The sequence below is a fragment of the Mercurialis annua genome, linkage group LG7 (assembly GCF_937616625.2).
Source record: "Mercurialis annua linkage group LG7, ddMerAnnu1.2, whole genome shotgun sequence".
Taxonomy (NCBI): Eukaryota; Viridiplantae; Streptophyta; class Magnoliopsida; order Malpighiales; family Euphorbiaceae; genus Mercurialis; species Mercurialis annua.
The window spans coordinates 11,713,567-11,726,731 of record NC_065576.1 but is presented as its reverse complement, the minus strand read 5'-3'; the positions used below and the strand labels follow the sequence as shown (position 1 = coordinate 11,726,731).

General features: G+C 32.1%; 1 protein-coding gene across 2 annotated transcripts; it reads left to right on the top strand.

The window, feature by feature from the left end:
* Nucleotides 1-518: 518 nt before the first annotated feature.
* Nucleotides 519-8,397, top strand: LOC126656160 (UDP-rhamnose/UDP-galactose transporter 6). 2 transcript variants are annotated; one of them, XM_050350659.2, is made up of 6 exons: nucleotides 519-712; nucleotides 1,238-1,467; nucleotides 4,677-4,861; nucleotides 4,940-5,140; nucleotides 5,508-5,669; nucleotides 7,894-8,397. In XM_050350659.2, exons 2-6 carry the CDS (start codon nucleotides 1,338-1,340, stop codon nucleotides 8,221-8,223), a joined length of 1,008 nt encoding a protein of 335 aa, XP_050206616.1. In that variant the 5' UTR covers nucleotides 519-712; nucleotides 1,238-1,337; the 3' UTR covers nucleotides 8,224-8,397. The 2 variants fall into 2 exon arrangements, with proteins under 2 accessions (XP_050206616.1, XP_050206617.1); XM_050350660.2 differs by having other exon boundaries at nucleotides 519-716.
* The last annotated feature ends 4,768 nt before the right edge of the window (nucleotides 8,398-13,165 follow it).

Here is a 13,165-nt window from a genome sequence, read left to right as displayed (position 1 = left end):
AAATAAAATATCGTAAAATAAAATAAAAAGTGAAACTTTTAATATATTACGGAAGAAGTATTTAAAATTATAATAAACTTTAAATGTGTCATGTACCAAATGGCCTCCCACATATTTTTGCTAAGTAATCACATGGAGTATAATTAAATAATTAAAAGAAATACAATAGCTGTGGAGACCAACAATATAATAATTAAGATATAAGATTTCAAAAAAAAAAAAACTTAAGATTTAAGATCCAAAATCATGCTTTTATAGTGATAACTGAATTAAGAAATAATAAAAAGATTACTATTTAAATTAACTTGTACTTGCAATTCATTTGTTTTTTTGTTAAAACTTGCAATTCATTCAATATGGATATTAAATTAAGCAAATAAGGAAATTAGATTAAAATGAATTAATAATAAAAACATAAGTTATATTAAAATTATATTTAATTTACAAATAGAGAATTTTCCTTTTGAGTTTCATTGGTGTGTTGATGGCCAAATTGAAACTCATATTAAATTAAATTATATAAAATCTATAATAAGAAATAAAACATTACATAACTGCTGATTCCTCTATTTAACATTCATTCTCTCTTTTCAATTCTATACATCATTCCTTTTGTTGTTGATTTCTTGAACTTGGATTTGCTTTTCTGTTTGTTTCCCGAGAAACCAAACAACGAGAAAGAAAAAACCAGCAAATTTAGTTGAAGAATTGAGTAAGTTAGTATTGCTAATCTGTTTCATGTTAGGTTTTACATGATTATTTATTTTCTTGATTTTGATTATTATACTGATTCCTCGTTTCTTATGATCTGTGGATTTAAGATTGGGTAAATTTTGTACCTTTTAAGTGTTGAACAGTGACGGATCTGCTAAGATTTCAGTTTGTTTTACTTGATTTAATTGTGTTACTGTTTATTTATAAAGCTTAAAACTTGTTTAAGCTCTTGTTTTTTCAATTCTAGCTTTAATTTTTTTTTTTTAAAAAGAGCTTTAACTGATCAAATCTCTGTGTTTGGTTGTTAAACTGGTGGAATCTTTGTCAAAATTAAGAATTAGTAATGCTTGATCTAAAGGCATTTTTAAAGAGAAAATGTTTCTATTTGAATGTAATTTTTACATGGCCATGCTTGATTTTGCTTTCTGTTGTTGAACAGATGTATAATTTATCAAATAGGTGAATGTTTTATAATTTTTCTGGGCAAATATGGTATTAATTATGTTATGCATTGTGAATTCAGGTACATTATCGCGAATCGGAGCTCTTAAGTTAAGGCTCTTCGTAGTCTTATGAAGAGCAAATAGTGAAGATTTTGTTGCTAAGTGAAACAACAGATCAACATGTCTTCACCGAGTAAAGCTGACAGGAAGGCAACTCTTGATGCCGCTTCCTGGATGTTTAATGTTGTCACTTCTGTGGGAATAATCATTGTCAATAAAGCTTTGATGGCTACCTATGGTTTTAGTTTTGGTACGTCCTCTTTGCCGATCTGTCATTCTGTTTGATATTGTTCTCTTTATAATCATTTTAGAAATTGGCGACGAAGGATTTCTTAGATTTATGTCATTCACATGGAAATCATTTGGTACTGATTTATTGGTCTTTGTTGGATGTAATGTAGCTTGTGAATTTCATCATACATATGCCTGACATTAACATTTATCAATTTGAAATTAAATAATAAAGTATTGGCTGTTTGAAAAATTAGATTGCAAATGCTGTTGGCTTACGGTGCTCATCTTTTTTTTACCCTCTTTCCCCCTCGTTCCCTAAATATTCTCTATACACAGACTTTCATATGGTATAAAATTCTTTATACGTAGACTTTTGTTATGACCCGTTGATATGGATCGAGTCACAGGGCGATGACCTTCTATTGAAGGTTGTCCTGTTCTTGATTTGTTACGTTTTCGAGCTATGGTGATTGTTGGAGCTCAAACGGAGAGCTGCCTATCCGGGAATTCGTTAGAGAGAGTTGCCTATCTGACTTGTTTGTAATTTTCGATGTCTTTATTAATATGCTGAAATAGCTATATATATAATACAATAGTCTTGGGTAGCAAGACTCCTAATAGAACTAGGAAATAGAATACTAAATAAGAAGATTCCTAATTAGAATATAACTAGGAAAGATAACAATACTAAATAAGAAACAAACTAAATAAGAAACATAATACTACTTAATAGCTATTAAATAATAAACTGCCATTTAAACCTAATTGCTTGATTCTTCTTTCCTTGAATAAGACTTACCATAGAATAAGTCCATAACATCACTCCCCTCCTCCAAAAACGAGCTTGCCCTCAAGCTCGAATGATGGCCATTTCAGGATCTCTATTATGGTTGCCATCATGAACAGTGTTTGCATCTTCCTCTGTAATAGCAACCTCAATCCAAAACAACCTTTTACATTGATGGTCTGGTGAGAATAATTCATCACAATTGTAACAAAGACCCTTGGCTCTCCTCTCTGCCATCTCTGCTCTACTTAGTTTGATAAAATGAGGAAGAGTTGAGGCAGTTCCACTTGATGTTGCTTTTGTAGCATCTGTTATTTTTAGAGGTGCCCCAAATTTTTGATTTTCAGAATATTTTTCCAGCTGTAAACGTCTCTCAAAAGCTCGAGCAAGACTCATAGCTTCCTCCAAATTTTCCGGTTTAGCCAACTCCACATCAATTTGCAACCTTTCTGATAATCCCGCCATCATTATTGCCACTTGGTGTTCTGGAATTATAGAATTAGTTCGGGATAATAACCCCTGAAATTTTTCAAGATATTCTTCCACAGTCCCGGTTTGTCTAAGTGAGATTAGCTCTCCTACCGGATTACTATGAACAGGTGGCGCATCATCTCCAAAAGTTGTTCCATCTGAGCATGTGTATCCCCCATGACTGTTGGCTTTGATACCAAATTGTTATGACCCGTTGATATGGATCGAGTCACAGGGCGATGACCTTCTATTGAAGGTTGTCCTGTTCTTGATTTGTTACGTTTTCGAGCTATGGTGATTGTTGGAGCTCAAACGGAGAGCTGCCTATCCGGGAACTCGTTAGAGAGAGTTGCCTATCTGACTTGTTTGTAATTTTCGATGTCTTTATTAATATGCTGAAATAGCTATATATATAATACAATAGTCTTGGGTAGCAAGACTCCTAATAGAACTAGGAAATAGAATACTAAATAAGAAGATTCCTAATTAGAATATAACTAGGAAAGATAACAATACTAAATAAGAAACAAACTAAATAAGAAACATAATACTACTTAATAGCTATTAAATAATAAACTGCCATTTAAACCTAATTGCTTGATTCTTCTTTCCTTGAATAAGACTTACCATAGAATAAGTCCATAACAACTTTCATATGGAAAAAGCACACAATGTCTAGAGTAAGAGGTTATGGCTTCATATAGGTTCTTGCTTGCAAATGGTTTTCGACATTGAATAATTATGAGAACTGGAGTACTGATTGATCCTTTGAAATTTGTCCCAGTTGGAAGGGAATAATGGTTTGCTTATAGAATGTGCGAAATTTAGCAACACACTTATGCTAAAAGACGTTTGTTAACTAGTTTTGACATTTTATATGCTATAAATAAGCATATCCAATAAAAAATGAAACAGTAACAGCACGCCTAGAGTGTCAATTAGAATAAAGCAAGACATCTTTATACGGATCCACTATCCTTCATTAATTTTTCCTCTAGTTTTTTGAAGATCAAATCTGTGACTCAGTTCCTTACATATGTCTTTGCAGTCTATGTTTTGTTGTACATTTTCGTTATTGAAGAAAATTTGAAGGTCTCTGTTTGCAATGGAGAACTTGTAGAAATCTGTATCAGTTTATATTGTCATTGTAGGATGGTTTAGGCAAAAATAATGCATGTTGTATATGTTGAACCCATTCGCTAAACAAGTGCTTGGGGCAGGGTTTGCTGCTTTTAGTTTAGGTTAGGGATTTTATTTAGGCATATACCAATCTTGAGATGTACTAAAAAATCATAAAAATTGATAGAATGTTGGATGCTCGTGCAACTATATATATGTAAGACCATTTAAAAACTAAAATTTGGAGTTTAATTAATCATGAATTTTGACTATGTAAAGTTCAGATAAACAATGACCTGAAGCAAACATGCAGTTTTGTATGGCAATCATGTGACATCATGTAAATTTCAGCTACAGTTGCCTCAGTACTATGCATACTCATTCAATTATACATGCGGAGCTTACAATTTTAGGGCATTACATATCTTATAAACTCTCGAACATTTGATCTGGTATTGGATGCAACTCTCTTTTATTTAAAGAAAAAAATTTCTTTCACTTGATTGTATAAATCAGTTGTACTATATTATAAATGGCTTCAAGTTTATGCATCTATATCATATTGTCTGGATTACAACATGTTGCAAAAATGACACAGCAATAATCACTTTTATGTAAGTTACTCTACTAAAAGAATCATTTTTAACTTACATTATCTATTTGAGATTTAATTTTAAGAATCAGCAAATGTAACTCCTTTGATGTGAAGAACTCTAAAACGAGTACCACAATGAGTTCGCAAGTCAATAAATTCCATTATTTCTTCTTTTTTTTTACCCGTCAAGCTTTTGAGCATCTTCATACTCGCATCAACCCTGATTTTATCTTAATTTAATCCTATCATGCAGCTACAACGTTAACAGGCCTGCATTTTGCCACGACTACCTTGTTAACCTTTGCTCTTCGGTGGTTGGGATATATTCAGACATCTCATCTACCATTTTCTGAGCTTGTGAAGTTTGTTATATTTGCTAACTTTTCTATTGTTGGAATGAATGTGAGTTTGATGTGGAATTCAGTTGGATTTTATCAGGTGAGTTTCAGTGAACTACTAAATATTTTCTCTATTGAAGATTGTGGAGGTTTAATTTTTTTCCCCACTCTGTCTCAGATTGCAAAGCTGAGTATGATCCCAGTATCTTGTTTTCTCGAAGTTGTCTTGGACAACGTGCGGTATTCGAGGGACACAAAGCTCAGTATAACAGTAGTTCTCCTTGGTGTTGCAGTCTGTACTGTTACAGATGTGAGTGTCAATACCAAAGGATTTGTAGCTGCAATCGTGGCGATTTGGAGCACCTCATTGCAGCAATATGTAAGTTATTATGTTAGTTTCTCTCAATTAATTAAAATGATTTTGATATTGCCCAATGCCTATGAATGATGATAATTATAAAAACTTAGGCAGCAGGGTTTTGGGTCAATATCCAGCTTCATTTATTTATAAGTATATCCCTTTTCTTTCTTTCATCTTGTCGATACACTCTTACTCCGTTCCTCAGACCTATCATCTATTATTTGACGAGAATAAGTAGCTAACCTGTGTTTCACCCATATGGTTGTAATTTTGACATGTCAGTAAACAGAATTTTGTTTTAGTCCACATTTCGTTGCTGAAAAATAATATTATGCTGTTTCACTTGCCACAGTTTATGACATTGTTGGATTTTATTTCTCTGCAGTATGTACATTATCTTCAACGGAAGTATTCTTTAGGATCTTTCAACTTATTGGGGCACACTGCTCCAGCTCAAGCTGCATCTCTGCTGGTAGTAGGACCCTTTTTGGACTATTGGTTAACAAATAAAAGAGTTGATGCCTATCCATATAGTTTAATATCTGTGGTAAGTTATAAATCTTTTTTTTTAATAGCTAACGTTTTAGGCAGAATTTATTGCACCTAAAGCACCTTTATTGCCATTCACTGTTACTGTCGCTTGCATGTATCTCCTTGCTTTATTTGAAAATTGACAATGTGTTTGCATCTAAATTTTGGCCATTGGCTATAATTGCTGGACTCAGTTCAGGTCTTTTCGGCAGCAAGCCAAAGCTTGATTTATGAGAAAAGCAACCAGCACTTCAGTGTTGATTAAGTGAAAGAATAATTTCTTGCTGCTAGCAATTTCTTACCTAAGAAAATTATGAGATCTTTAGAAAGGAATTGGTAGAAGAAAAAATATAGATAGGCTTAGGCATCGGTGCAATGAAGATCCCCTACACTGGTGACATGATATATGAAACTGGTCAATCTTGCATGTCCGGGTATCTTCATTTGATAGTTTAGGCTTTTAGGATGAAACAGCAGCTATATTTAGAGAAAAATGCACTTGAATGTCCTTGACAGCTAGCTAATTGGTCTTTGTTTTTAGTAATTCAAACTAATCCTACACTCTAAGAGCATTAGCTCTTGAATCCTAGGGCTTATAGGCTTGCAGAAGTAACGGTCTGATTTGGATTTCAGATGATAATTGGGTTCTTAGCTTAGATACTTATTCTATTTTTTTTATCTATATATAGTCTATGATATTATATATCTCTAATATATATCTATAAGGCTATAATTTATAAAATTGTAGAGGGAAGATTAGATAAAGTTACACTAATAACCTCCAGTAAAGTTTATCCATTATGGTTATTTTAATAATTTATTTTCAGTATCCAATAATAGAATTATAGTTATAATTATTACCATTGTTAATTATTCATGAGATGAAATACTATAATAATATTAAACTAATAGGAGTTTTACAACAATTAATATAATATCAAAAATTTCAAATTCAAATTTAAATCCAGTTTTAAATAATTATAAACAAAAAATGTTAATTAATAACGGTTAAGTTAAGAGCACAAACTTATATAAAAAATTTATTAAAAAAGTTACTATAATCATAGAAATTAAGGTTTCAATTCAAGTTACAAGATATTATAAATTACAAATAAATTATATGTTAAATTATTAATATGGATTAAATAGATAGTATTAACCTGCACGTGGTTACAAAATAGTTGATGTAAAAGCAAAAAAAGAATTCATTTAAGAAAAAGTTATAGCTTTAACAGTTACTGTTATGTAAAAGAGGGTAGCCTAAATAAAAAAATAAAATAAAGAGTTCAGTCTATTATTTGAGTTTTTTTTGTGATTAATAAGAAATGTCATATGAAGTCAGATTTTGAAGAATTTTAAATTTTAATTAAATTAAATCAATCACTAAATTTTATGAAATTTTTGCAAACTTCTAAAATAAGTAAAACTATGGAGCTTCTTTTGATTTCTATTTTTCTTGGAAGAACCCTGATTTTTAAAAAATCACTCTGAGGAAAATTATAAGTGTAGCATCTCTGCTTAAAAATAGAAAATTACTTGTGAGACTTAAAGCTGTTGTTTGAATTACTTTCCGATTTCCAATAAAAGAAATAGAAAGAAAATACCTCTAAAATGAGTGTTTGGTCATGGCTCATGGGATGGAATCATAGTCCTTGAACAGTTGAATATTAAGGGAAAATACAACTGTAATTATGACTTTGCTGGGCTTGAATGATGTATACATAAATTTCAACCCGTAAGTTAGTTTTTTTTTTCCATTATTATTTTGATTAGGAGGAATGGGGTTAAAGGGTGATCGGTATGTTACACCTGTGTTTTTGGGACGTTACATGGCTTTCCTTCACAAAGAAAAGAAAAATCAAACATGTTGTTTGTCAAATAATTAGATGCAACACGTCAAAGCATTTGATCCTTTTCTCAAGTTTTTTTAGTTTAATGGCCTCAAAAGTCGTATTCTTGAGAGGATAGCAGAGATTTGGAGTTGCACGATTCTTGTTTATGGTGAACTAGAGAAACAGCAAACCATGTTATTTTTGTCACTGCACATTTTTCAGTCAATTTATAGCAGAGCAGCGAGTCTTTAACAGCACATTAGTGCCTTCAATATATTCTTCATAGTTGTGCTCATATATCTGTTTCCTGGTGGCAAATATTCTTGCATGCATGTAATTGAACTGCCAGGCATGTTTTATGGTGCAAACCTTTTTCGACCGATCTAAAGTGGTCCTTTTCGTGTGCAGGTGTTCATAGTAGTATCATGCAGTATAGCAGTAGGGACAAATCTGAGCCAATTTATCTGTATCGGTCGGTTTACTGCAGTGTCATTCCAAGTGCTCGGGCATATGAAAACGATTTTGGTGCTGATCTTAGGATTTATATTCTTTGGGAAAGAAGGTCTGAATGTTCAAGTAATCGTAGGCATGATCATTGCAGTAGCTGGAATGATCTGGTATGGTAATGCCTCATCAAAGCCAGGCGGGAAAGAGCGTCGGAGTCTTTCAATGAATGGTAATAAAGCGCAAAAACACGACGGCTTATCAAAATCCAGCGAGGCGGATGATAAGGTCTAGGTTTCAGATCAAAAAGGAAATGAATTGAGCATTAGATCAGCTGATATCAGGAACCCCAGCTATTTTTATTTATTTTTCCACAATAGATAATTTTCTTCTTTAATTTGTTCAGCTAAAGGATGTGATGCTATTGAGTGAGATGCAAGTTATAAAATAAACATCACGTTTCCAGTCTTTTTCATTAGTGATTTATTTACACATTCAATTTCAATACCTTTTTGGTTCCAGTCTACTGCTTACAGACCTGTTCGATTGTCCGAGTATATGTCCAGGTGTGCCTACCTTGTGTTGAGTTTGGACACTTGTTTAGGAAAAATTATTTAATGCAACCGTTCGTGCAATGAACTAATTGCGTTAGTTATGTGTAATTTTTAATGATTAAAAAGTCCACTATTAATCAAAAAAAAATTCTATCATAAGTATTCATTGGTTTATTATAAATACGACAGGACAACTATCATATGGGGATACACTCTTTGTTTAGATAGTGATCAATCCGGCTTTGAACCGGAAGACTTGAATTTTGTTTGAACTTTAAATTTTAAAAATTTAAAAGGTAAGTTTACATGAGTTTGATCTGGGCATGTATGAGCCCGGCAATAAGATAGGGATTGGAGAGCAGGAATGTTTTTTGGTTTTTGACCCATGAGTAGGTCCGATTAAAACTGGGGATTTTTATATGAAATATTACTTTTTTCTTAAACATTTATTTTTTTACATCTTCTAAATTTTTACTTTACATTCCAATTTTCATTTTTTTATACTACTCTTTGAGATTTTTTTACTTTCTATTCTCTCTCATTTTTTAATATTTTTTTTCATTTTCTTAATTTATTTTTTCATCATTATATTCCTGCACTTAATATATATGACATATTTAATTTTTTTTTAAAGTTTGACTTTTTTAATTGTTGATGTTTTTCGTCAGTTCTAATATCAACATAAAATCAACACAATTCAACAACATTTAATAAACTAACTAATTTAAATTTTTAAATCTTTTTTTACACTAATTTTTATTTTTCATCATTATTTCAATTTCCATTTATTTTTAATTTATTTTATTTTATTTACGTATGATGTTGTCTTTTTTGTTAATGATAAAATCAACTAAATATCAACATAATATAACACGATATCAACACAAGATCAACATTGTAACATTACAATAATTCAACATAATTATTGTCTTTTTCAACAATGCTAAAATCAACAAAATATCAACCGCAAATCAACACAATATCAACACTGCAATATTACAATAATTCAACATGATTATTTGTCTTCTTCTTACTCAATGCTAACATATCATTATCCAGTCTCAGTTTTTTTTTTCACGAACAGTATTATCTTATTTGTTAATGGTAAAATCAAAAAAATATCAACTGATTATCAACACAATATCAACATAAAATCAACAACACTGTAACATTAAAATAATTCATCAATCAACCATCATCAAAAATCATGCTGCAGAACAAAAGAAGCAAAAACACAACCAAACACAGTAAAAATGCAGAAACAACATATGTTTTATTCCCTAAAATCACAAAATTATTTTATATAACATTAAAAGATAATATTTATACATGTTTAGTGATAAAAAAATTATTGTTATCTAAAAAAGTAAACAAAAAGAAAGAAAATTGCAGATCTGAAACGAAGAAAAAGAGAAACGATGAACTTCATATATGAAGAAATTAAAATAGAAAACGGCGACAGTGACAACAAGCGGAGAAAATAACTTCAACGGCGAGAAAAGGTGGAACGGTGGAGGCGGAGCGCGAAGAACCGATTTGAAAATCAGATCTATTGGTTTGAAGGTGAATGGCTGATGTTGGAAAAGAAGAAAAAGTTGGTGTGAAATGTGAGTTTAGTTAGAGAGGAGAGAGAAATATGAGAAGAGAGAAAATAAGATATTTATAAAACTCACTCTCCAATTAAGGTGCCACATCAACATAGGGGAATTTTGAGCAGGTTTTGACAAGTTTGGGATAAAAGTGATCCGGTTTTGCTAATTTAGACGTTTTTAATATTTTATGCCAAGTTGAGGGGGTAAAGTGATCCTTTGTTCAATTGGTCTTACTGCTTATAGAGGAAATAAGGACTTTCCACAAAACTTTCCTAGAACATAATGAAGTTTATCCAAATGGGAAATTCATATCCTATACCATAAAAAGTAAAATATTTATAGAAATACTACATTTTTCTCTTTACAAATAATGTTGTCTTTTGAAAAATATTTATAAAAATATTATTTTTTCATCTTATTTATTTCTTATTTTCTTTAAACCATAATTTCTTTCTCTTCCTCCATTAATGTCCACCATCAACCTTCACCTATTAAATCTTGCCCTCACCCTTTTTAATGTGTTTATTGCCCCGTCAGCGTCAGATCCTCCACGTTGTTGCCTCCCGCTACTCCTCCATGCCGCCGCCGCCTGATTCTCCTCCACGCCGCTGCCTGTTATTCCTCCACGCCGTCGCCACCACTCGCCATTTCTTCACATCACCACCACTCGTCGGCCTCCACATCGCCACCCTTTGTCTGATTTGAAATTTCAGATCTCATATTCTTAGATCTGAAATTTGTTAAAACAAACATATATAATTCGTATATAATACAGATTATATAAAATAAAATTGTATATGTATACAATCTAGATTTATATCGGAAATTTATATTGAATGCATACAAAATTTGTACTCAATGTATACAAAATCTAATTTTTGTATACAAAAAGATACTATTTTTATAAATATTTTTAGAAGATAATATTGTTTGTAAAGAGAACCTTGAGGTAATAGTTTTATAATATTTTCTATTTTTCCGGTATTTGTGTAAAAACCCCTATCCAAATATCAACTAGGCGCATAGGTGCCTAAAAAGTTAGTAAGTTTATAAAAAATACCAACTCATTATAAACCAATTCTAAACCAATTCTAAACCAACCTAAACCGACCATCGATCACTTCCGGCCACCAAAACCACCTCTGGCCATGGACAGCCATCTCGGACCACCCGTCTCAGGAAGCCGATTCCGACCATCACCTCCAGCTCCTATAGACGTCCGCCGACAAAAACTAACGGCCACCAGCTCCCCAACGGATACGGGTGGGCAAAAAAACCGGTCAAACCGATTAACCCAACTGAAACTGCAAAACCAAACCGGAAAATATGGTTAACCGGTCCAAAAATTTAGGTTTAGATTTTGATTTCTAATTTTTATGGTTAATGGTTTGGGTTTACAGTTTGGAGTTTTAAAAACCGCGGTTAACCGGTTTATAAATAATATATATTTTTTAATATATATATATATATATATATATATACATTTTTAATTATTTAAATTATATATATCTATAATTTACACACTTAAAAAATTTAAACACGAAAATATATTTAAAAAATATTTTAAGAATACATTTTTAATTAGGAGAATAATTTTATTTATTTTTCTTAGTAAAATATTTTCCTAATTGAAATAGAAATATATAAGATTTTAAATATAATGAAAATTAAATTTTAATTATTAGACTATATTTAAAAATTTATCTTTTTTGTATCTATTTTTTTTAATGGTTATATGGTTAAAAACCGCCAAACCGAAAAACCGAACCGTTTTAAATGGTTAACCGATTTAATGGTTAACCTTTTAAAATTTTAGGTTTAGATTTTTAATTTTAAAAATCGTATTACTATGGACCGGTTTACAAATTACCCTCGTGGACCGGTTAACCGGTCCATGCCCACCCCTACCAACGGATACCGTTTGGCCACCACCCCTAACTATAGCCACTGTCAGGCACCTTTGTTCCCGTATTGCCCGACACCACCGACCTTAAACTAAACCCTACAAACTAAACCCAAAATCATAAACTAAAAGGCCTTAAATATTACTGTGAGCGGAGCGTTTGTTCGGGGGCTTGCTTGCCCATGCTTATGGCTTCTCGAAAGATTTTGAAAAATGGAGTCGACACCTACCTAAGTTAGGAAATATCTTTTCTACCGGATGGATAACCTCACTCGCTTATGGGTGAGATTATCGTGCATCAGACCAAAAGACCGAGTTCGATGGACATTACCAAAACTCTTGTACTTGGCTTATCGATCATATAAATATTTACAAGAATATCTGGTATATCTCATCTCAATATTCGATAGCAGTTCACATAATATCATACTAGAAAGTAAACAAGTCTGGAAAAGCAGTAAACAAGCAAGACGCGCATATGACTCTCTCTGGACTGGCATGTGAGATATGTAGCATGTACTCCTAAACATTCATCTAATACTGGTGATTTCTATCATGTATCAGACAGTGGTGGATCTTTGCCATTTTGCATGCATAAAGCTTTAAATCTGATGTATAAGCAAGGTTGATTTTACCAAGTCATCTTGAATGTCTATACAACCATTAATTACTTTTTCATGGCAATCCTATGATTTATAAGTAATTAGATTCTCAGATCTCTAAACATCTACCACAGAGGATCAGACAGTCGCCCTAAAGGATCGATAGTCACCCTAGAGGATTATACAATTACCCTAGAGGATCATAAAGTCACCCTAGATAATTAGACAGTTACCTAGAGGATCAGACAGTCACCCCAGAGGATCAGTCAGTTACCCCACAGGATCAAAAAGTTACCTTAGAGGAACATATATCTATCCTAGAGGAATAGATAGCTAGCTATCCACATCAAAATGGACAGCTATCCGCAACAGATTAGACAGATAAACAACAGATTGAACCGTCATCCCTAGATAACAAAATCAACTTCAAGCATCCAGTGGTAGATAGACACCAAGATATTCAAAATTTGCAGAATGCGACATAGAAAGCAACATAACAGTGGTCTAACCCTACATGTAAGACTCCGAACCAAAGATATTTAAAATTTGCAAATGCGACATAGAAAGCAACATAACAGTGATCTA

Bases quoted from the DNA above. Each gene is read 5' to 3' on its own strand.
- LOC126656160 (XM_050350659.2), top strand. From the start codon at position 1,338: ATGTCTTCACCGAGTAAAGCTGACAGGAAGGCAACTCTTGATGCCGCT. The intron at 5,141-5,507 runs GTAAGTTATTAT...ATTTCTCTGCAG, and splicing joins GCACCTCATTGCAGCAATAT to TATGTACATTATCTTCAACG. The intron at 5,670-7,893 runs GTAAGTTATAAA...TTTCGTGTGCAG, and splicing joins CATATAGTTTAATATCTGTG to GTGTTCATAGTAGTATCATG.